At 34.8% G+C, this 24,015-nt stretch overlaps 3 protein-coding genes across 4 annotated transcripts in view; all 3 read left to right on the top strand.

The window, feature by feature from the left end:
* The window catches only part of LOC128234590 (E3 ubiquitin-protein ligase TTC3-like), a 62,585-nt gene that overhangs the window by 5,639 nt on the left and 32,931 nt on the right, over window positions 1–24,015 (top strand). For both annotated transcript variants that reach the window (XM_052948897.1, XM_052948896.1), the window contains exons 5-17: window positions 574–704; window positions 3,309–3,388; window positions 3,757–3,836; window positions 6,065–6,168; window positions 6,888–6,950; window positions 7,526–7,580; window positions 7,861–8,011; window positions 8,391–8,523; window positions 8,824–8,884; window positions 9,566–9,601; window positions 10,079–10,153; window positions 23,113–23,343; window positions 23,778–23,861. In XM_052948897.1, the coding sequence (XP_052804857.1) occupies window positions 574–704; window positions 3,309–3,388; window positions 3,757–3,836; window positions 6,065–6,168; window positions 6,888–6,950; window positions 7,526–7,580; window positions 7,861–8,011; window positions 8,391–8,523; window positions 8,824–8,884; window positions 9,566–9,601; window positions 10,079–10,153; window positions 23,113–23,343; window positions 23,778–23,861 (1,284 nt within the window). The remainder of the gene's footprint in view (window positions 1–573; window positions 705–3,308; window positions 3,389–3,756; window positions 3,837–6,064; window positions 6,169–6,887; window positions 6,951–7,525; window positions 7,581–7,860; window positions 8,012–8,390; window positions 8,524–8,823; window positions 8,885–9,565; window positions 9,602–10,078; window positions 10,154–23,112; window positions 23,344–23,777; window positions 23,862–24,015) is intronic.
* LOC128234593 (uncharacterized) lies at window positions 12,492–17,230 on the top strand. Its single transcript, XM_052948900.1, has 2 exons — window positions 12,492–12,775; window positions 14,167–17,230. The coding sequence occupies exon 2, from the start codon at window positions 14,336–14,338 to the stop codon at window positions 15,485–15,487; it is 1,152 nt and encodes a 383-aa protein (XP_052804860.1). The 5' UTR covers window positions 12,492–12,775; window positions 14,167–14,335; the 3' UTR covers window positions 15,488–17,230.
* Window positions 18,411–21,013, top strand: LOC128234591 (uncharacterized). Its single transcript, XM_052948898.1, has 2 exons — window positions 18,411–18,724; window positions 19,122–21,013. The coding sequence occupies exons 1-2, from the start codon at window positions 18,417–18,419 to the stop codon at window positions 20,446–20,448; spliced, it is 1,635 nt and encodes a 544-aa protein (XP_052804858.1). The 5' UTR covers window positions 18,411–18,416; the 3' UTR covers window positions 20,449–21,013.

The raw sequence follows: 24,015 nt of genomic DNA, 5'->3' as shown, positions 1-24,015 counted from the left end.
AAGAGAATGTTGTAAATAAAATTTAAAGCTTTATTTCCAAGGTAAGTCAAAAGCCTTTCTAAAGAGAACAAAAAAGCAAATAGTGTTATAGTTTATCTTATAACTACTGAGAACTCAGAAATTAATTAGAAAAAGCAATTTTCCAATAAATGCATTGACAAGATAGTTCCATAAAGAATCTGAAAGAAAAAGCTTAATGAAATAGATATAAAATGAAAAGCTGTAATTTAATGGTTTCAAACCCCTGGTAATCTTTAAAAAAAAACAGTCAAAATTGCTATGTCGAACACTGCTATCTCGATGTTTTGGTTATATCAAACTTTTTAGGATTATTATTGGTTTAGTTATACACTTTTTGTTTTTGGTTAAATTGAATGTTTGTTATTTCGTAGTTTTTCTTAAGGCCCCAATGATTTCAGCATAGGGGGGTTTGAATGTATGTACAAACATCCTTTTTCACGGTTTTTTAAGCAAAATAGGATGAACATCTATTAATAAGACATGACTCTTGCCTGAATGTGTAACTTCTTAGATAAAAAATGGCGACTGATTATTTTCCTTCCTTTCATACAGCGGAACAAATCGAAGTTACGCCATGTGCTGGAGTGTACGGAGAAACTGGAGGAATGTCGGACAGGCGTGATTATTGACGAGAATCTGGCCATTGAGGAGGCTGAGAAAAGTGAAGAAATTGCCGATATATGGTAGGAACTCTCTTTGAGTTTGGGAAATGTCTTTTAGTTCTTACTCATTTACTTACACTGATCTCATTTAAGTATGGATTCCTATTTTTTGTGTATTCATTGAAAACTTTGGCGGGATTTTGCAAATCTATGAAGCTTGTTAGTATGAATGCTCAAAAATACAAATCATTCAATATATTTTCCTCTTTTAGTTTGTTTGAATTGTTCTAAATTTAGGAAATAAAGTATTTCAAGTAAAATTAAGGAGAGAAATATGATTTAATTTAAAAAAAAAGGGAATGTCGGATGTTTAAAAAGTTGTTTACCATTGGTCAAATAAAGTCTTACAGTTCGAATCAGGTTAATGAAATACAAATTGACTTCATAACACTTAACAGATCATGCAAAATGAATGCCAGTTTTTCCCTGTAGAAAAGACAAGGGCAATGTTAATAATCACAAATCATCTTCAGTAAACTTTTAAAATGTTTTAAAGATGAAACTTTGATATATTATAGAAGTTGTTAGTGACCTAATTTACATAATTTTATAGTTCAGAAAAATTCCAATTTTGAGATTTTTTTTACATTTAGCAGGCATAGGGGATTTTATTACACATTGCAAATCCATTATTATGTGTTTCTATTTTGATCTTTCCAATTAATCTAATGTAAATATAGTCTGACTTCATAGGTCAAATCTATATATAACAATAAGTATATAACAATAAGTATCTTTGGTTGAAAAGTTGTACTGGTATATTGTTTTGGGGATGAAATAGCAATAAGAAAAGTGTTTACAATTAATTTACTCAGATCTAATTTAAAAAAAATATTTGTCTTGGCTCATGTGTATGATTGTCTGCTGTTATAAACAAGATACATGCATTATAGTATGTTCTATTTATAAACATGGGAAACTCCATGGTTGATCTAAATATAAATATTGATTCTTTTTTAATCACATAAAAAGTACTTTCCTTTTACATATTATTAACATGTCACTCTGATTACATCCATGTTATTCTATACATATTTATAAATCTGAATAATGCGGGTATCAGCGGATAAATCAGCATGTATATGCAGTTTTTATGTGTATTGACTTTGTTAGTAATATTTACTCTGTTACATAATCCTGATCAGAATTAATCCTGAAATTAGAATTGAGGCTTGAGCTATTCAATTTTCAGATGTTGTACAGTTGCAAAGTTTTTTACTTGCCATTTGCATTCTAATTAGTTAGATGTACCTTGAGTAAAGGAATTTACGCCTAAAGCAGTGTTCAGGGGCTAAGGCCCATGTTGATATTATTTCCAAATCCATTAACTGTGAAATCATAAATATTTGAGGGACATTAATTTTCGTGGATTTGTTGGGTTGGTTTATCCACAAATTTAGGATCACAGTTGTGATTTTCTTTTTCTCAAAATAATGAAAGTCCATGAATTCAAGTGCCCACAAAATTGTCATCAATCAGAAAACCAAAAAATTTCAAGCCCACAGATATAAATGATTTTACAGTATATCTATTTCAAACTCAATTTTCAGGATAGGGATTTTCGGTCTGTTAAATTCAAGCTAGATATTTAAGACATTTTAAAATCATGAACATATAAGATTACAACCAAAGTTATGAATATGAAGGCCTAGGTCACAAAAAATTGGTTTCGTTAAGGTTATATCAAAAACAGGTCAGGTAGGCTTTTTTTTTAAATTAGGCTTTAAATAAGAACGTACTTGTCATTATTAAAGAATGGTGTAAACAAATCTTCTTTTTAAAGCTTTATAAATGTTTTAAACTACATATCAGAACACACACTTAAATTTTTTATTTAATATTTAATTATTTTTTATTACCATTGGACTATAAAACCAGTAGGGTCGGCTCCTATTTCATAGGTAGGGTCGGGTAACCTGTGGTAGGGTCGGGTAACCTGGTAACCGGAACCAAATATGATAATGCCTTACTATTGATTATAAACGTACAATAGCTGTAAGCATTTGATTATTTTACAGATACACAAATCGTCACCTTAGTGCAATAACTCAATAACTGCATATAGATATAGAAGCAGATATTGAGTTCTTGCACTAAGGTGACGAAATTATCTTCCTCTATCTTCAAGTTCAACTTGGTTATCTGGAGGTTTTACAATCAATTATTCAATTGAATGATTTATCCGAGTTTAAAATTGATCAGTTAGACAGCATACCATAATACTGAGATTTTCTTTTTAAAATGCTTAAATATAGCATCGACTCATTTAAATTGCTTTAATATAGCATTGTGAAATATAGGAATTTCTCTACTTGCACCACTGTGAACTGCAAGACTCTTAAATAATGACTATTACACTGTGTCTGTCAAGTTTATCAAATTAAATGTGCTTAAACATAAAAAAAATAATAAAGTTGCATACTGAATTTTGGCCAACATTTGAGACCCCTACCCCAAAAGAGTAATATATGGCCCTTTGAAATATTTGGGAATATATCACAAAACCATTTTGGTAACCTCTTAATTTGTCTTGAAATATTGCTGTAGTTTAACCTGAAGTTTGAATGATTATTGAATGTGGAAATGAATCATCACATTTGACTTTTTTTGTATATTTTATCACAGGCGATGTGTTCTACAAAATGAGAATGCCACCGGACGTGAAAAGGCTGCCAAGTTTGCTGTTCTATATATCCTAAAGATCTGTAAGTGGTTCTAGTGTTTTTTGTCCCTTACAAACCCTTCTTCAAATTGTTTCATGAAATTTGGTACAAAAACCTTTGTACATATTTAAATGAAACTTGGTAGGCAGACACAACATGCATATATATGGCAAGGCCCATAAATCTGACTTTTATAATTGTCCAGTTATGCCCTTTTTAAAAAAAATAAAATAAGCATTTGGTGCTTGCTCTGCAGCAGTCTGATATGTTTACTTTTCAAAGAACTTCCGATATATATGTATAATTTGAACAGTGATTGAATCATCCTTTGATTGAAAAACTAGTGTAAGGTTCAAACACATGATCTGTAAAAGTGATTTTCTTTAAGGAACTGTATAACTTTTTTTCAGATCGCGAACATGTGGTATATTTGTGCGAAAAGAATTCTGACTTTATTGAACACACAAAGAAGTCTGTTAAAAATAAAGACGTAAGTATAACTTTGTAGTCGGATGTTTCACAAAGGCTCATTTTTATCCACGCCAGTTCGCAAATGATAGGAAGTATTTGTTTGTGCTTCAAATCTAGCTTATAATAAAAAATGCGCCTTACAGAGGGCAGATATATACACAATTTTCAAGTTCAATTTCAGTGAAAATGTGTGCAAATAGCTGATAAAAAATATGTTTCAAGGGTGAAAAATGGCCAGGTCTGGCATTTTTTGCCATTTTTTATGAATTAAATCGATTATGAAAAAATGAATTTTGTCGCACATCTTACCTAATAAACCTCCCTTATAAGTCCTGTGTGAAATGCTTAGCACAGGTAGAGAAGGAAATTTGGTGAAAGACTCAAAACTACAACAAATCAGTTCTCCAACATCATATAAAATGGCAAAAACACCGCCTTTTAATCATCTATACATGACTGTACATTGTTAATTCATTTCTTTTTGTTTGGTGAAAGAAAGAAATTCATATTTGCATTACCGTAAATGACTGGGTATAAGACGATAGGGGGTATTAGACGCAGGGAAAAAAATCTGTGAAAAATCCGAGAAAAAAACTTTTAATCTATGTTTTTGGTTAAAAGACGCATAGAAAAAATGTCAAAATCGTCCGGCATTTTCAGCCACCATGTTTGTTGACAGTGACAAAAAAATATTTTTCATGAAAATGGCGATGGTTATCTTTAAAACCATACTGTCGAGAATGAAAAGTTATGTTAAGCAAAAAATATTTTGACAGTGCCCAACTTTGCTTTTTTATATGTAAGTTTGATTATTGTTTAATTCAATTTATTATTCAAAATAATATTGAATACCGTAATTCACAAAAGTTCGGACACCATAAATTATTTTTTTCGCTCTCCGAATACATAGAAAATTATCATTTTTACATTTTATTTACATGTTTGTTTAACCTGCCTTTTTTCTTCATGTTTGCTTTTTACCACTTATTAATTTATCCGTAGTAATCAATGGTCATAAACTTATTTATTACGCCTATAAGTGTAAATCCTTAATGAAGTTAATTAAAACACCATTTTATACATGCACTGAACTGAATAAACAGATTCTATCGGCTTCAGATCAAAGAGTCACACTGTGTGACGTCACATAACTTACAGTTATGCCCACGAGGATCTCGTGGAGAGCATGGACATTGCTATGCAGGATTAATGTATAACTGTACGATTATTGCTTCATATAGTCTATAAGTGTGGTACAAGTTTGAAAGCTTATTGGCAGATCGTTTTACAAACATGCCATGTCGATGTTTTCTTAATCCCTTGATTGCCCTTGTTGTTTGTTTAATCCTCAAATAAATATATCACACTTCCTTTTCAACAGGCAATAAATCGTTTAGGATGGGTAGTAACTAATTAAATTGTCACAGTGGTGTATACGGTTAGGTAATCTAGCCAGGCAGTGTAAAGATAAAAATCAATATTCTTCGTCTGTGAAACTTGGTAACTATGAAAGTTATGATTGATGTCCTTTGGGTGTCCGAAAATTAGGTACGCAAAATAAATTATTTTGGGAAATAATTATGGGTGTCCAAATATAAAATATTTTTGTTGAAATTATAAACGTCTTACGATATACCGTATCCCGATCTTCAACTGCCGTTTTAACCCGTATATACTCGATCAATATGACGCGAGTAACATCCCTTTCTACATAAATCTAAACAAACTCTCGGCTTGAAATTGACATCAGAAAAAAAGTTCAAAAAATTGTTACTGGGTATTATACGCAGGCATTTTTTTGCATCAAAATCTGAGGGAAAAAAGTGCGTCTAATACCCAGTCATTTACGGTATTCAAGGTATATTTTGAATTTATACTTACGTTTCAAGCACTACAGTAGCTTTAAGCTTTTGGAAAATTTTGTGGGGTCACCAATGATCCTTTTTGTATCTACCCCATTGCAGAAGGTTTTTGCTATACAACTCTAACCTTGAATTCCAAACTTTAAAACAATAGCTTTGGAGACTGACCCAGATGGACGAACAACTCTGAGGGTGACTTGGTCTCTTGGTTCAGGTACTCTTCTTTCACCAACGAGGTTGTTGATTTGAGCCACATAATGGGGACTTTTTCATGGCCACTCCAGGAAAGAGCAACAGTATGTGTTTCTACCCAAGATTTACAAGCTTTCATCAAAATCTAATCTAAAGAGAGAATTATTAACAAAAGATTTTTTTTCTTTTTCAGGCAGCAAAGACGGCCAATGAGTATAAAAGATTAGGCAACGAGTTCTTCAACAATAATGAGTTTGTCAAATCTAGTGAGCTGTATTCTTTAGCTTGTAAACAAGAGTAAGACGTTTTAATTTTTACATCAGATATTTATACATATATTTTTAACATATTTTAAACATAACTTTTACAGTCACAGAAATATTTTTTAACTGGCGAGCTGCTTTATAATTATTTGTAGAAGAAAGTAACACTCTGTTTACTCTGGATGTATCGTTATTGAATTTGAATTTGTTTTTATTATATTTATACAGAAATATATAAAAATATAAGCCATATAAAAAAAAAGGAATAACATGGCAACAATTCCCCAGATAAAAAAGTGCCAAAATATTCCTTATATTTTTCATCCATACACAAATCATGATTTTTTTGTTTTGATCATGAGGAAATGAGTTGAACAAGATAATGCATTTTTTTTTAAATGTTTGTTCATCAACCTATGTTGTACACCTTTAAAGAAAATATGAAGAAGTACCAGAATCTGTAGTTTCAGCAGCTGTAATACCAAAGTATTGTACATGAATAAGTTGTAATGGTTGTCTGGTGAGTGCAATGATTAACGTACTCGCTTCCCACTAAGGCGGCCCGATTTTGATTCCCGGTCTGGGTGCATGTGAGTTTGGTTGGTCATCACCAAGCTGTACAAGTGGGTTCAAATCACAAGACCTAACTCTCACTCAACATTGTGTGCGAGACAGTATGAGTTAATATAACTTTATTCAAAATTGTTGTAAAATAAATAAAGATTGAACGTATATGTTGTATTAACTTTTCAGTCCATTTCATCATGTCTACTATGGAAACCGAGCTCTAGCTTACACCAAGATGAAGGCTTACAAGTAAGCTTAGAAATTAACATGTCTATTCTTTGAAGAACAATTGTTTGAAAAAAAATTAAGGTTTTGAGACTTAGTCATATCCTTGGTGCTGTTGTAGTCAGACCTGGTGGTGTTGGCGTGGAAAAACTTGAAGCTTGGCCATAACTCAAAACAGTTCAATATATTCAAATGAAACTTGGTACACATGTTTTCAGAGATAAAATGCACATAGTACTGGCAGTGTACAAAAACTTTAAACATGGCTTTATGTTGAAAAGCCTTCAGATATTTAAATAGAATTTGGGCACAGGATTGCCAGAGACATAATAATAGCAATTGTCATAACCCTGGCTATGATATTCAACAAGTAATATCCCTTTTTTTAACTGCAAAACCCACTGCGTTGCTCAGCAGCATTCCTCTTTTCGTTTATTTTTGTTTTTAGTTTTGGTTTGTAGTTTGGCTCTCCTTATTGACTTCAATGAGTGTGTGTTTTTCTACATACATGTATGTATAGAGGAGACATTTACATCATTTAAATAATGATTTCTCATGAAAGAGGAAATTTACTGAATTACTTTTATTGAATATCACAGGGATGCCTTAGCTGATGCGAGGAGAGCTGTCACCATTAAACCCGACTTTCCTAAGGTTTGTGAGTTTTTTTTATAGGGAAAATATGTTTTTGAGCTTAGTAAGGCTACTAAAAATTAATTGATAAATTTTCATGCCTGCCTGCCCCCTCTCTCTGTCCCTTAAGTTTTATTGACTTCAAACCCAAGTTGAACTAGGGTCTGTATTCGCGTATCTGTCTGGGAACGGCGTTTATTCATTCTTTTGCACATTTAACAAGTAAAAAAATTTGTTGTCTTGGGTCAGTGGCCTAGGCAAATAAAATATTCAACCTTTAACCTTGACTCTATAAATGTAGGGTCATCACAGATATGCGTTGGCATTTTATGAGCTGGGGCAGTTAGATGCAGCGATAAAGGTTAACGAGCGAGGGATGTCACTGTGTAGCAAATCCCAGGACTACACGAACTTTCAACAGCTTAAGGAACAGGGAGAAAAATTTGTGTCAGGTAATTTGCTTCGTTGGAAGGAAGTACATGTATATACAGTAATCTAGGTACTGTTTAACAGCTGATTTTGCAATATGCAATAGAGGCAAGTGATTCTCTGATAATAATAGATTTATAGACAAGGTTTTAAAAAAATATATCTTTGTTTCCACTAACCTGATCAACAGAATTTTTTTATATATGAATATATATATACATAAATTATTATTTTGTTCGAAAAAAGGCATGCTTAGGTTGAAAGGTCATCTTGTAACACTAAATATGAATAACAATAAAGGTCTGCTGCCATTTGTATAAATCTGGGTAATTCTTTGCGCTTGTTTCAATGAAAAAAGAAAACTTTCTAAATTTATTATCAGTCTTATTGTTTTATTGACAGAACAAGGACAGAGAAACAATGGGCTGACCCCAATACCTAAAGATCTGGATGAGAAGTTGGCCACCGTTCCAATAAACAACCCTGGTGTGGACCTTACGGAGAAAATGGGTTGCAAACCACCAGTTATTGATAGGTGAGATGTTGGCATGTTGTTTGGACTTGAAGCTCAGAATGTTTTGTAATTATAATTCTTCAATTTTTTTATATTGTGAAATTCCCAGAAGCTGACTAGATTGTAAGATAACAGCATGAAAAAGTTCTTGTTTTTTATGCAGTGTTTGTCATTTGAACCAAAGTAACTGCTGTTCATTTTGATTTTTATCTCTTTAAAAAAATGGAAACAGAAGTGTGCAAAAAGGCTTATTTTGAACCTGGCTAATATCCATATGAGAAATTATCCAAAAGTTTGCTTATTCCGGTTATTTTATTTCAGCCATGATGATGATGTACCCATGATGGTTTCCAGTGAATCAGAAGAAAGTGATTCAGACGAGGTATTTCTTGTTTATTAACCCTTTGCATGCTGGGTAAATTGTCGTCTGCTCAAAAATGTTGTCTGGTTTATTCTTAATTTCTTTCAATTTACGTAAAACTTTGGGGATATATTGACTGAGTGGCAAACAGCTTGGAACCTGACCAGGCGCCGAGTTACTCGGTGTCTGGTCTGGTTCCAAGCTGTTTGCAAAGCCTTTAAAATCGCCATCAGCAGCCTAAGGGTTAAGTAGAAAGAGTTCAAATCAAAGTTTTATTAGTGGTGAAGAAATGGATGATGATACCCCTTATCTTACTCTTATTTAGAAGAAAGCGTTCAAATAAAAGGTTGATCAGTGGTGATCTACTTACTAAATGAGGCATTTAGGAACAATATTAATTACCGATATCAAGATTGTAACCATGTATTTAATGGCTGAAAACATAAAAAACACAAATATTAAATGACTGGTGGGTCCTAAAAGATTAACATTGATCAACTATGGTCTCATAAGGTAGAAACACCGTGTTTTCTGCACCTTTCTTTCAAATTTAACATGATCCTTCATCAGAACCATTGCTTTCAATATTTATTCATCCTTTTCGGTAAATGAAAACAATTGTTATAATTGTGGTACTGCTGAATTTGGGAGTAAGAGTGCATCTTTAATATTATTTTAACAATAGTTATTTTGTTTTTGCAGAGTACCTCTTCATCCAATCAACTTTCAAACAAAAAAGTGAGTAATGGTTGTTACATAAGTTTATGAATATAATATATTTTAAGTTAATTTAGTATTTTTGTACTGTCAAGGCTCCAACTTAGAACTTGCACATTCACTGACTGGGAGAGGAAATTAGATATTCGGAGTTGATTTTTAAGGTACTTGCCAAAATAATGCAGTCGCTGTGATTTTTTTTTAACATTTTTCTTTTAAATACAAATGAGTGATGAAAATTTGCGAGTAAACAAATTTTGCAAGTTGGCATTTCCAGCACATGTTTTTGTTTTTTATTTAAGCCCTGCCTGTTTAGTTTGAGTTTTTTTTAAGTGATCTTAATTCTAGGAACTCCACATACTCATGAACTATATAAAGGTGAAATAGCATGTATTCTGTTGTGCAGTTTTAATGTTACATATATTATGATATGTTTTTTAAACATTCTTAGCCAATATAATCCCTCTTGTATTGACACTCTGCCCTTTTTCCTTACAGTCGAAACAAGAGAAACAGACCTCCAAGCAAGAGAAACAGACCTCCAAACAGAGAAAAGCCAGCAGAAAAGACAAGGTTTGTTCTTAATGAATAGTTTTATACTAATCCATTAATAGAAATACGTGTTATAGCCATGGCCCAGTGTTTTTTCTCACGGTTTTGTGAACAGGACAAGGAAAAAAATCCAAACTTAAAAGAGGGTTGAAAAGATGATTGTAGCATTTGCTTACAGTGAATGCTATGTTTAAATTCATCTGATATTGATAATAGTCCATTAAAAAACCAATTGAATCCTCATTAAACATTTTATAGAAGATCATTGTTTGTTTCAGTGTAATATCAGAATATATTTCACCGACTAGTCACCAAAAGCTATATTTCACAAGCGGCTATGAAACAGTGAATTAGCATTTATATTTCACTGATTAATCATTATTAACCACGGGAAATTATATATTTAAGTGTTTTTTACTAATGTGTGAGATTTGCTACTAGTTTTGTAAAAAAGTAGCCTTGTAAAATGTGAATTGGGCCCAAGTTCAGTTCCATTTCAGGTTATGAAAAAAACTTATTTTCATATGTCTTTGTTTGCTATGTATAAATTGTACTACACTGATTTGCTCATTTTGGGTGCGAAGATTTGATTACAATCATTGATTTATTTCATTCTACCTCCTAAGTGATAGATAGTTATGCATACTATGTTTTCTGATTCCAAATCTTTGATCCACAAAACTATACCTGGTTTTGCCAGGCAGCCAGTGTTGTGGAATATGTGTGACCAAGAGATGGATTTATGCAATTTTTTGAAAAATTCATGGACAATTTTTGTACATTTCTGTGTATGCAATAATTGCCCAATTTTGCTGCAAGAAAACGCATGAATAGTTTGATTTTTGTGCAGGATGACCAATTACATATTTTGAATGGTATAACCGATAAGAATATTTGAAGCAGGGCAGCAAAGATTAATGTCATTGACCAGAATCTGATATGAATCAGTGTTCAAAGGGAGAATATCCTAGCAGTTATGTACACACAACTAAGATATGAGAGTTACTTCCCTTACCCATTATCATTGTCCATTTGTGTTCAAAGGAAGGGAGAATATCCTAGCAGTTTTGTACACATGAGAATACTCTTGAGATATGAGAGTTACTCCCCTTACCCATGATCATTGACCGTTTGTTATCTTACACAAAAAAAGTGAAACATTTATATCCTGGCATATAAGGACAGATGCAGGTTGAATTGATTTGGAGCAACTAATATGCAAACTATGAATTGATACTCATGATAAACATATGAGTATGAATGTATAAGTATTATAAGCTTTGATTATGATTATGATAATTATATAATTATCATACGATGTTCAGCATCATATTCCTTTTCTTGCTTTGATATAACATAATAAATGCACATCAACTTAATGTATTAAACCTTATTAAAAACATTAAGATTGTAATGTACGAACACTGACCCTTTGGAGTTTTGTTGGTAGAGATGGAACAAAAAATGATCGTGTGTTCCCAAAGTCAGCGATGATCCAGTATTGTCCTGGCGATAGTCTTACCTTTTCCAAAGATGAATTATCGCTTGTAGTAGAATCATATCATTTTATGCCTGATTATTCACACACCAAAACATGCCACTTCTTATTACTTTTCTGTATGGAAAATATGAAAATTCTTATTGTATTCTCATGCATATTTTCAGTTTTATTAATGAAATCAATGATTGATCGAAAGAACCATTCTGATTATTTTGATCATCGATTATGTTTGTGGTCAGATTTTCAATCCAGGATTGTTGGTACTAAAAATGGTATTTTTAGCTAGAAGCAAACAAATTGACAATTGTGTGCCTAGTCGCCTGTACTGCAGCCAGAAATTAAAAGACAGTAAGTCAGAAAATAGGTTTTGATACTAATATACACATTGAAACATGCAGGTTTATTTTATTATTAATTTAAACATCTTCTCCCCATTAATCCTTCGATAACTTTTATCCAGTTGTTGTCTGACTACTTAAGACTCCTGCAATTTTGCACAGATTTTAAATTGCAAATATTAAGGCTCAATCAGTTAACCTATTAATAACTTATAGGAGTAAGATATGAAAAACATAGCATGTGTGTGAAATAACTGTCATATTATCATGGTATCTTGCATACATGAAGTAAATGGCTGGAAAAAAAGAAAGTGAATAAATGTATGTCACAAAATGAAAGCTAATCAGAGGACAAGGGGCAAATGAAGATATGCAATCTTTGTATGTCAGTCAAATTTTATTTTTATCAAATTTACTTATTGAAGCTCAAAGTGCATGTTGATTAATTTAATGACTATCATGTGTTTGATACCAATGGTAAAAACATATTACTCCAGTCCTCGTCACATGCACATGCAAAATGGCGACAGCATCAGTGTACAAAGCATCTGACCAGGTTTATGACTACATTTGTTCCAAGTGTGAGGAACATGACTTAAATGCTGAAGCCAAGCACTTCTGTCCAGAGTGTGAACACTATCTGAGTGACAAGTGTGTGACATTACACAATGGATACCATAGCAAGCATACTGTGTATGGGCGTGGAGACATTCAGAAGTGGATTGGGTTTTTCATGGACAGATGTGACCAACATGGCAACAAGCTGGAGGTCCACTGTGATCACCATCAGGAACTCAACGACAGGTGAACATTGAATCCTTGTTATGTTTATTTAGTGTCATTTATGGAAACCAATGCTTATCAGCCTACCAGTTTGATGGAAAATTTAAACATGACAGCTGATTGTATAATATTTCAATACAGTGATCTTTATTTATTTGCTTAAACTTGCTTAGTTTTTGTGTCGCCTGAAAAGACGACATATAGGGGTTACTTTTGTCCGCGGCGTCGGCGGCGTCCGCGTCCCATTTTCGCTTGTCCGGGGTATATCTCCTAAACTATTAGTGGTATCAACTTGAAACTTCATATGTACATAGATCTAATTGAGGGCAAGTGCAGTGCACAAGAACTGTTACTCTTGCTTCCATATTTTTAGAGTTTTGCCCTTTGTTATTTTTCATGCTTAAAGTTTTGTCCGGGGCATATCTTGTAGAATATAAGAGTTATCAACTTGAAACTTCATATGTAGATAGATCTCATGGAGAGCAAGTGCAGTGCACAATAACAGTAACTCTTGCTTTCATAGTTTTAAAATTATTGCCCTTTGTTAATTTTCATGCTTAAAGTTTTGTCCGGGGCATATCTTGAAGAATATAAGAGGTATCAACTTGAAACTTCATAGCTAGACAGATCTCATTGAGGGCAAGTGCAGTGCACAATAACAGTAACTCTTGCTTTCTTAGTTTTAAAGTTATTGCCCTTTGTTAATTTTCATGCTTAAAGTTTTGTCCGGGGCATATCTTGAAGAATATAAGAGGTATCAACTTGAAACTTCATAGCTAGATATATCTCATTGAGGGCAAGTGCAGTGCACAATAACAGTAGCTCTTGCTTTCTTAGTTTTGAAGTTATTGCCCTTTGTTAATTTTCATGCTTAAAGTTTTGTCCGGGGCATATCTTGAAGAATATAAGAGGTATCAACTTGAAACTTCATAGCTAGATAGATCTCATTGAGGGCAAGTGCAGTGCACAAGAACCGTTACTCTTGCTGCCATATTTTTGGAGTTATTGCCCTTTGTTAATTTTCTTGCTTAGGTTTTGTCCGTGGCATATCTCGTAAACTATAGGAGGTTTCAACCTGAAACTTATTCCGTAGGTATATCTGATTGAGGGTTCAAATGCCACCTACACTTGAAATTTAAATGGCAACATCATTGTCTATAAATGAATAAAATGCCAATCTAACAGCTATAATGTTGACAGTAAATAATTCGTCAGGCGACACATCCGACTCGCGGAGTTCTAGTAACTATTAACTATTCAAAGTATTCCAATACATTAGACCAATGACTTTTTATCAATGTGTTGCTTGCGTCAAGTATTCAAGGTAAACATTAATAGACTTGATTAAAGAGAAAATGTAAATACATAATTAAGGGAAAATACACTTCTGTACTATAAAACTAATATTTTAGGCAGTGTAGCAGTATCAGTCACCTGCCTGACCTCGCCAGAGGCTTCCTTGAAACAAATGAGTTCAAGCAGCTGCAATCATCAGTGGACAAGATGAGGAGGAGGCTGTACAGGGTGAAGAATGCCAGGATGAAAGACCACATCGCACTGAAGGACTTCAACTAGAAAATAATGGATCAAATCAAGGCTTTACGCAGAGAGATAAACAACATCTTAGACCAGCTTGAGAAGAAGACAGTTGAACAGTTGGATAGCATGGTGAATAATTTAGAGAAGTCAGTGAAAGATGATATTGAAACATGTACGCAGATGTATGACCAGCTGAAGACCATGATGGAACAAGTCCGACAGATGTCAGGCAACCACAAGGAAACCAATTCCTATATTGGGTACAAAAGGTGCCAGAGTCAGATGACAAAAGGTAACAGTGTGATTCAAGAGATTGAAGCAAGACCAAAGGAAAGAGTATTGTTACTCCCCAAGATCCAGATTGAAACTTTCCTCAATGAAATGGACAATTTAGGAAACACTGACAAAGTTCATGTGTACAGCTATCATAGTTTAAAAAGTGTTTATGTAAAGATTAAATGTGATAAGTGTAACTGCTATATTGACAGTGTCTGTGAGATGCTGAATGGAGACATTGTCATTGCAGACTGTAACAATAAGAGAGTGAAGCTTCTGAACAGCCAATACCAGGTCATTGATCACTGTGATCTTCCTGGTCCTCCACAACATTTCTGTCATACTGTAGGCAATGAAATAGCTGTTGCTGCTAGAAAAGAAGTCCACTTTCTAAAGGTGACCAGTGGGAGGCTACAGAAAGTGAGAAAGTTCTCCACCGACCATGACTGCTTCTCCATTGCTGACTTTAAGGACGAGTTGTATGTAGGCTCGAAAACTGCCCTCTACTGGTACACTATGAATGGAGAACTTGTGGAAAAGATTTATCAAGACAAGTATGGTGACTCCACAGTGTACAGTTGTGCTGTTAGTCCTGATGGGGAGAGAATTTATGTAACAAATTACTCTGCTCATAGATTGCTTACACTTGATAAAAGTGGTCAAGTACTTTTCACATTTGAAGATCCAGAACTTAAATGTCCCACTGGAGTATGTGTCAGTCCCAGCATCCATGTGTTTGTGTGTGGACAGGAGTCTCACACTGTGTTACAGGTAGACAGGGAGGGGACACAGAAGCTGGCCACAGTGGTCAGGAAGGCTGATGGCTTGTTGAGACCTCCTTCGGTGTGCTTCATTGAAAAAACCTCCAGTCTCCTTGTTGGATCCTATGACTCAATCATTGTGTTCAAGTTGTGTTAAACAATAGACTTACAATTTGGAAGACTTTGGATTGGTCTGTTCAAGTCTCTTCCTTGTAGCTTAATTTATCAATGAAATATGGAGAGTTGATAGGAAGGCCCACTTAACTTTGTGTTAGCCAAAGTTATGTGAACACATAATTATAGCCTCATGTTTATACATAGTGAAAACAGCATACTTGTTTTCAAGTTGTATTGAACCATTTACTTATGGATTTAAAGAGTTGATAACAAATTGTTTTGCTCTGTTATAGGTTATAGAATGAAACTTGCAAGAGGCATAGCTCCCCATAGGCCTTGTAATCCGCTGCCTTCAATTTAAAAAAAAATAATAAAAAAATGCCTAAGTAATGATAAAATTTTGCCCCATGACCAATCTAGAACTCCCCCACCCACCCATTCTTTTCAACCAAAGGTATTTACTTGGAGATATTGAGTTAATGAAAGCAAATTGGTGCGAGCCTATTATTTAATTGAATTAATTTAACCTCATTATTGGGACCTGCAAAGTTAAAACCACCATTTGCTTTCTTCTTGTTATGTTTGTAGTGCTGCAATAATTTAGACATGCAGGGTAAACACATAAAACATTTATATAAAAGCATGTATATTAAATGTTCATCATAACTGTTGCTTAGTATAGTACTTGATAAAATCATAATCACATTGCTTTGGGTCTCTTAATTCAACAAAATAAGTAAAAACAAGGTATTAGAGTACATCTTAGATCAGGTTTGAATATATGGGTCTTAGAGGGTACAAAAGTAGTTGACTAGGTAAGGTAATAGATAAATCTTGTTAACACTTTTGAGGCCTTATTCTATATATATATTACCCAATCTCTTAGTTATCCTTGTCAAAACGAAGTTTAAATTACTGTAAATCTCTGTATAGGACGCATTTTTTCGCCTGGTATCATTTTTTAGCATGGTGAGCTATTGTGATCGCCCTGTGTCCCTCGTCCATCGTCGTTGTCCGTCGTCAACAATTTGACTGTTAACACTCTAGAGGTCACAATTTGGGCACTATCTTAATGAATCTTGTTCAGAATGTTACCCTCAATAAAATCTTGCATGAGTTCGATATTGGGTCATCTGGGGTTAAAAACTAGGTCATCAGGTCAAATTTAAGGAAAAGCTTGTTAACATCATAGAGGTCACATTTATGACTGTATCTTCAGGAAACTTGGTCAGAATGTTAATATTAATACTCTCTAGGTCAAGTATGATTCTGGGTCATGTGCAGTCAAAAACTAGGTCACCAGGTCAAATTTAAGCTTGTTACCACTCTAGAGGTCACATTTATAAATGTTTCTTTATGAAAGTTGGTCAGAATGTTTATATTAATAATCTCTAAGTCAAGTTTAAATCTGGGCCATGTGCGGTCAAAATCTAGGTCATTAGGTCAAATCATAGGAAAAGCTTGTTAGCACTCTAGAGGTCCGATTTATGACTGTATGTCCATGAAACTTAGTCAGAATGTTTATATTGATTAGCTCTAGGCCAAGTTTGAATCTGGGTCATGTGCGGTCAAAAACTAGGTCACCAGGTCAAATAATAGGAAAAGTATTTTAATACTCTAGAGGCCACATTTATGACCATATGTTCATGGAGCTTGATCAGAATGTTATTGTTGATGATCTTTATTGGATCAGGTGAGCAATTTAGGGCCTTCAGGGCCCTCTTGTTTAAATTAAATTTCAGGCCGACTTTGGTTCTCTAGATAAATAAATTGGGAAAAATGAGTTTGTTTTCATTATTTCGAAAGGACATGACTCACATCAGCTTGATTTAGTGTTTTCATTATTTCGAAGGGACATAACTGACATCACATTGATTTAGTTATAAAAACAGTGGTAAATTGGGATATGGTGAGTTAAAAGAAAACGTTTTTCAGTGTTGCATCGTTCTACAAATTCTGTCAGGTTGAAATTTTGGCTAAGGATCCTCACCCTCTATATGTTGTGTTATTTAAGATTTCCCACAATTTTTGCTGTTCATGTGTTCAACTTAAGCAGATGGCCATCTTTTGGCAAGATTTACACTTCTTGTTCTTTGTAGATGGAGTGAGTTAGCCCGATTTTAGTGATATTGTTACGTACATTGTGGGTTCGCCTTCGTATGTTCATATGAGAACAAGAATAAGTGACTGTGAAAAGCATGATTTTTAAAAAAAAAAGGACACGTAATCAACAAATGATTTTATCCATACGAGTTTGTTTCTGTTATAGGGTTAAAGGCAAAAACAAGGTCACATGTTATATCATATAATAACAAATTCATCTCTGGTGAGCAATAAGTCAGTTCATGTGAAACAAATTAAACAAATTCATTCTAACTACTGGATATGCAATACTTAAACTATAACTGACTTATAGCTTATCCTTAAAACTCATCTAAGTATATTATTAAGTTTTACATTCCATCAAAATACTACTGTTTGCAAATGAACTATGCATTTGGAGGTTTTGGAGCATTGAATGATTGTGGCATTTGCACGGTCCAAATGCATGAAGTTAATCCTGAATCAAGTGCAACGTCTCTAGCCTGTCAGTAGATTTCACCCATCAAAGAAAACTGACTGCCACCTTCAGGGAATGAGCGTATTTTTATATGAGGCGATGGGGAACTTATTAATAAAGGGCAGGTTCATACACACACAAAGGATCCATACATGTACAGTTTGCACTGGTTTCACATTGACCAACCTATCAAATAGTGACCAAAAATCAAGTCCCCGCTACTCCCCAGACCTGGGGGGGCAGTGGTTACCATTGACTGGTGCATGATTATTACACTCAGTAGACAGTGTTCAATATCAGTGATAGAAACATATTACTCCAGTCCACATGGAGCACAAAACTTCCTATCGACATGCAACTACACAAGTTCACATTTAACTTCCTATTCAACTTCATGTTTACATACAAAATGGCCACAACATCTATGTATATAGCATCTGACCAGGTTTATGACTACAGTTGTTCCAAGTGTAATGAAGATGGCAAAAACATTGAGGCTCAACACTTCTGTCCAGAGTGTGAACACTATCTGTGTGAAAATTGTGTGAAATTGCATAAGGGATACCATAGCAAACATACTGTGTTTGGGCGTGGAGACATTCAGAAGTGGGTGGGGTTTTCCATGGACATATGTGACCAACATGGCAACAATCTTGAGTTCCACTGTGATGACCACCAGGAACTTTGCTGCCACGTTTGTTTGGCACTCTGGCACAGGTGAACATTTCTGCAATTGTCCTGTTATGTTTTTTCAGCCACATTAATTAAAAACAAACATTGGCTATAAGCATGACAAATGGATTGAAATTTAAATGAGAGTTTTGGTTGTTTGTATAAAACTGCATTACCATGATCTTTATTAACTTACCTGTACTTGCTCAGTTATAAAACAGATATAACCAATCAAAGTAGTTTGATATTTGGTGATCTAAGAGAAAATGAGAGACTATTTAATCATTGGTTGCTTGTTTCAAGTATTTATGATAAACATTAATAGGCCTGATAAAACAAACATGTAGATGAAAAAATTCAGAAAACAACTCTGTACTATGAAACTAATCTTTTAGACAAGTTATGGAAAACACAATTGTGTAATATGAAACCAATCTTTCAGGCATTGTAACAACATCAGTCACCTGCCAGACCTGGCCAGAGGTTTCCTGAAAACAGAAGAGTTCAAGCAGCTGCCAGTAGCACTGGACAATATGAGGAGCAGGCTGGATGAGCTCAGGAATGCAAGGATGAAAGACCAAGCCTCACATGAGGACTCATACAAGAACATCCTGGCTGAAATAAAGGCTCTCCGCAAAGAAATAAATTTCATCTTTGACCAGCTTGAAAAGAAGACTGTTGAAGAGTTGGATAGCATGATGAAACATTTGGAGAAGTCAGTGAAAGATGATATTGAAACATGTGCTCAGATGCATCACCAACTCAAGAACATGGTTAAAAAGCTCCAGCAGATGTCAGGCAAACACAAGGAGACCAGTTCCTACATTGTCTACCAGAAATGCCAAAATAAACTTATAAAGGCTGATAGTATGATACAAGAGATAACTGAAAGACCAAAACAAAGAGTATTATTTTATCCCAACACCAAGATTGAAACTTTCCTCAAAGGCTTGGACAATTTAGGAAACTCTGACAAAGTTCAGGGGTACAAGTGTCATAGCTCAAAATATGTTTCTGTAAAGGTCCAAGGTGATGAGTCTAACTGCTATATTGAAGGTATATGTGAGATGCCAAATGGAGACTTTGTCATTGCAGACCGTACCAACAAGAGAGTGAAGCTTCTGAACAGCCAATACCAGGTCATTGATCACTGTGAACTTCCTGGTTATCTGCAACATTTGTGTCATATCGCAGTCAATGAAGTAGCTGTTGCTGCTAGATATGAAGTCCACTTTCTAAAGGTGACCAATAGGAGGCTACAGAAAGTGAGAAAGTTCACCACTGAGCATGAGTGTATCTCCATTGCCCACCACGAGGGGCAGATGTATGTAGGCTCGACCACAGTCCTCTACCAGTACACAATGGATGGAGAACTTGTAAAGAAGATTTACGAAGACAAGTCTGGTAACTTGACAGCGGACAAATGCGCTTTTAGTCCTGATGGGGAGAGAATTTATGTTACAAACAGATGTAAACATACATTACTTACACTTGATAAAAGTGGTCAAGTATTATCGACATTCAAAGATCCAGAATTGAAATGTCCCAGAGGAGTATGCGTGAGCCCAAGTGGCCATGTTTTTGTGTGTGGGCGGGAGGCTAACACTGTGTTGCAGGTGGACAGGGAGGGGACGCAGAAGCTGACCACAGTGGCCAAGAAGGCTGATGGCTTGGAGTGGCCTCGGTCAGTGTGCTTCAGTGAACAAACTTCCAGCCTCGTTGTTGGGAAGTATGGAGAAAACAATATCATTGTGTTCAAGTTGTATTGAACAAGGCGTTAAAGATTTTAATGAGTTTGCATTGTCCTCTTTAGTCTCTTCTTTGTAGCTAAATTAATACAATGAACTATGGAGTGTTGACAGGAAGGTCCCACTTGTGTCAGCCAAAGTTAAGTGAACAAACATAAGGCCTCTTTGTTGGACATACAGCATCTTTGCTTTCAAGTTGTGTTGAACCATGGATCTATGAATTTAAAGAGTTTTGAACAATCTGTTTTGCTTTGTAGCTGAATGATTTAGGTTATAATCAGGGGCATAGATTCCATAGACCATGTAGGCCACTGTCTGCACATTTAAAAAAAAAAAAGAAAGGTAAAAATGCCAAAATAATGTTAAAATGTTTCCCTTAGACTTAGTGAGAACTCCGCCTACCTACTTCGTGTGTGTGTTTGTGTTGATCTAATGTTGCAAACCTTACTATCTGTGTGTCTACATCATAATCGGTGTTATGATAAATGTATTAGTTCCTTGTTGCCTGGCCTTGTATTGTATCGAATTTGTAAATATATCATGTTATTGTATGTCGATTTATGTTCATACATTGGAGTAAGGAAATTATAATTACATGAAAGCTTTGTATTTCTTTATTAGGCCTGAAAAACACACCTTTTGTTCGGGTAACGTGACTCTACCTACGAACTTGGCATCTTTATAGTCTTTTGGTTATTTTATTTTAAAAATGTAAAAAATATATAAGAGGCGCACTCTGCAGTAGACCAATGTTAAGAACTTCTATTTATCTACGTAGCTTTCAAACATCTTTCCCTGATTTTTTTTTTATTGTGCATTTTTCCCTAAATTCCCCTTCCCCCCCCCCCCCCCCACCTGTTGAAATATGAAACGAAGGCCCTTACACCAGGTCAAAGAATTTAACCACCACTAGATTGGCACATACATAACTAGATAATGGCCCTTGAATGCTGCAGCCATAGCAAGGATATACTCTAAGGGAGACAACTTGCGCAGAGATTTGTGTATTGTTGTGTTTATCTCCTTTTGCCCCTTGTGAAATAGGTTCTCTGATCGCTTCTCTTTAGATCGCTTCTCTTTAAAGTGTGTTCTGTATGTTGCCTGTTACTAGGATCTACATGCTTTGTATAAAAAATTACTAAAAATGTCATGCCTTTATGGGCCTCTTGTTATTATCAAACAGGGATCAAATTTAAAGGTCGCTTACTCGCAAAATGCGAGTAAGGATCGAAAAATGTGAGTAAAAAATCCTGGCACTCGAATATTTTTGCGACCGTGTACAAAATCGACGAATTAACTCAAACTGTTAGCGCTTTAAAAACTCCTTTCCAGAAGTTTATAATAGATAATCACGTGACTGTGTATGGACGCGTGTCGCTCTATACAAATGTTATTATCAGATATTTAAGTAAGGGCCTTGAGGAGAATTGTTTTAGATAATCACGTGACCGTGTATGGACGCTTCACGCTGTACTCAAATGTTATTATTGGATATTAAAGTAAGCGCATAGAAAATAACTGTTTTCGTCTGGTTTGTGACTCGCAACTGCCAAAAATGGAGTGGAAAATAACCAGTTTATTCACGCAAAAAAGGCCTGCAGAAGGTGTAAAGGCTGGTGGCGACGCAGGGATTGACCCAAAGGCCCCCAAGACATCCAAAAAAGCATCCATCCCCGGTACTTTGTGGCAAAACCAAAATGTCCTTGTCCGATTCTACGGCATCTGTCAGAACCGTCCAAAAATGGAAAAAGGAGCTGAACATAAAACTTTTGTAAAAAACAAAAGAGAATGATGGCAATATTTTTTTGTCGAAATGAGGTGTGATGTTTGAAAAGAAATCGCCAGCGATAAAACATCAACTGCAGGCACTATATTATTTTAGTTTTTATTTAGTTATCACCAGCTTGCATCCTGCCCATAATACTTGCTAGATCCTCCATGCTTTGGCCAGTTGTACAAAATACATTACCATCGAATAATGTTAATGTACATAGTAATTTTCAAGAGAAAAACATTTACTCTGTGAAGGATTTGAACCTATGAACCCCTGCTTGCAAGTCCTCTACCCAACTGGACTTACCAGGCACATGGCTACCCAGAAGCTTTGAATGGCTTATAGTGACTGTAACACTCCTCCCCACTTTATGTTTTGAAAGTATGTTCTTAGGTGGGGAGGAGTGTTACAGTCACTTTCTAGTAATGCAATGCTTTTGAGTAACCAGAAGTTTAGTAAGCACAGCTGGGTATATGACTTTGTCTATGTACCAATTTATAAAAACAAAATTTAAAGGTTTATAGTCTATTCTTATCTCACTCAGTGCACTTGGTTAACAGTTGTACATGGCGCAACAACAAAACAACTTTTTACAGCAAGTAAAACAGCCTTTAAATAATTGCTAGTGGAACCCACCATTTTGCTAGTTGAAAAAAATGGCACTAGCAAAAAATTGCTAGTGGTAAAAAAAGTTAAATTTGATCCCTGATCAAACTTTTCTTTTTCAGTCGAAAGACCTTAACAGGGTAGACAAAAAAACAACAACAGCTGTCCTCTAAGAGACCTTTCCCAAAATATCATCATTTAAGTTTATCAGAATCTGTATTTTAAGCAGGATACACTTATGAAGACTTAAGTATCCATTATTGATTTGTAGAAACACTCTTCAAGTTAATCTATATTTTCTTCAGCAAGAGGCCCATAATGTGGTAGACCCACACCCAGAACAAGCTACCCCTGTGGAGGCCCCGCCAAAGCTATCCCCAGAGGAGGAGCAAAGGAGGCGCCGAGAGGAGGAGAAGGCGGAGTTTCAGGCCCTACTGAGGGCAGGGTCAGAGCTGTACGGTAACGAGGCGTACAAGAATGCCCAGTCCAGCTATGGGAAAGCACTTGACATGTTGGCACATCATGAGAATGTTGAGGTTTGTGAATTCTGTTTTGTTTAGCCATCTAAATGATACTTTCATTGACTACTTCTTTGCATCAACAAAACTTTTAAATGGATGGCAAAATTTTAGTGAGTCCAAAAAGCATTTTATCAGTGCTTGGCTTGTAAGCTTTTACCAATTTCAACCTCTCTTGATGGGTGACTTTATGGAAAAGATTGAGAGTGGTGTTTAAGAGTTCTATTTTATCTGTTTGAGTAGTTTGTTTCAATGAGGGTTTAAATATGAGAAAAAAATATGTAATATTGGATTCAAAATTTAATGTGGTTGAAACAATTTTGCTTTAATGTATTTTCAATTTTGAATGTTATGTTTAATGACTTTTTCATTACAAAACGAGGTAACTATCTACTATTAGTATGTAAATTATATGTCAATTTTTTATCAATTCATATCCCATCTACTTCTAGGAATTGTTTGGAGTTGATGAACTGGACCTTATAACATTGAAATATGCCTGTGGAATGGCTGGTATCAACACTGGCGTAGCTAGGGTAAGGACATGACAGAGATTGATTAGTTTGACCTGCGCCATAAATATTCTAACAATTATATTAACTGGCTTCTGGTAAATTTTGGACATTATGAATTTTAGGAAAGCAAGTTTATTCTATCGAAAAAGGGAACTGTTTATTCGCAGCCATATAT

Source organism: Mya arenaria, chromosome 5 (genome assembly GCF_026914265.1).
Source record: "Mya arenaria isolate MELC-2E11 chromosome 5, ASM2691426v1".
Lineage (NCBI taxonomy): Eukaryota > Metazoa > Mollusca > Bivalvia > Myida > Myidae > Mya > Mya arenaria.
This window is presented reverse-complemented; position numbering and strand designations above follow the sequence as displayed.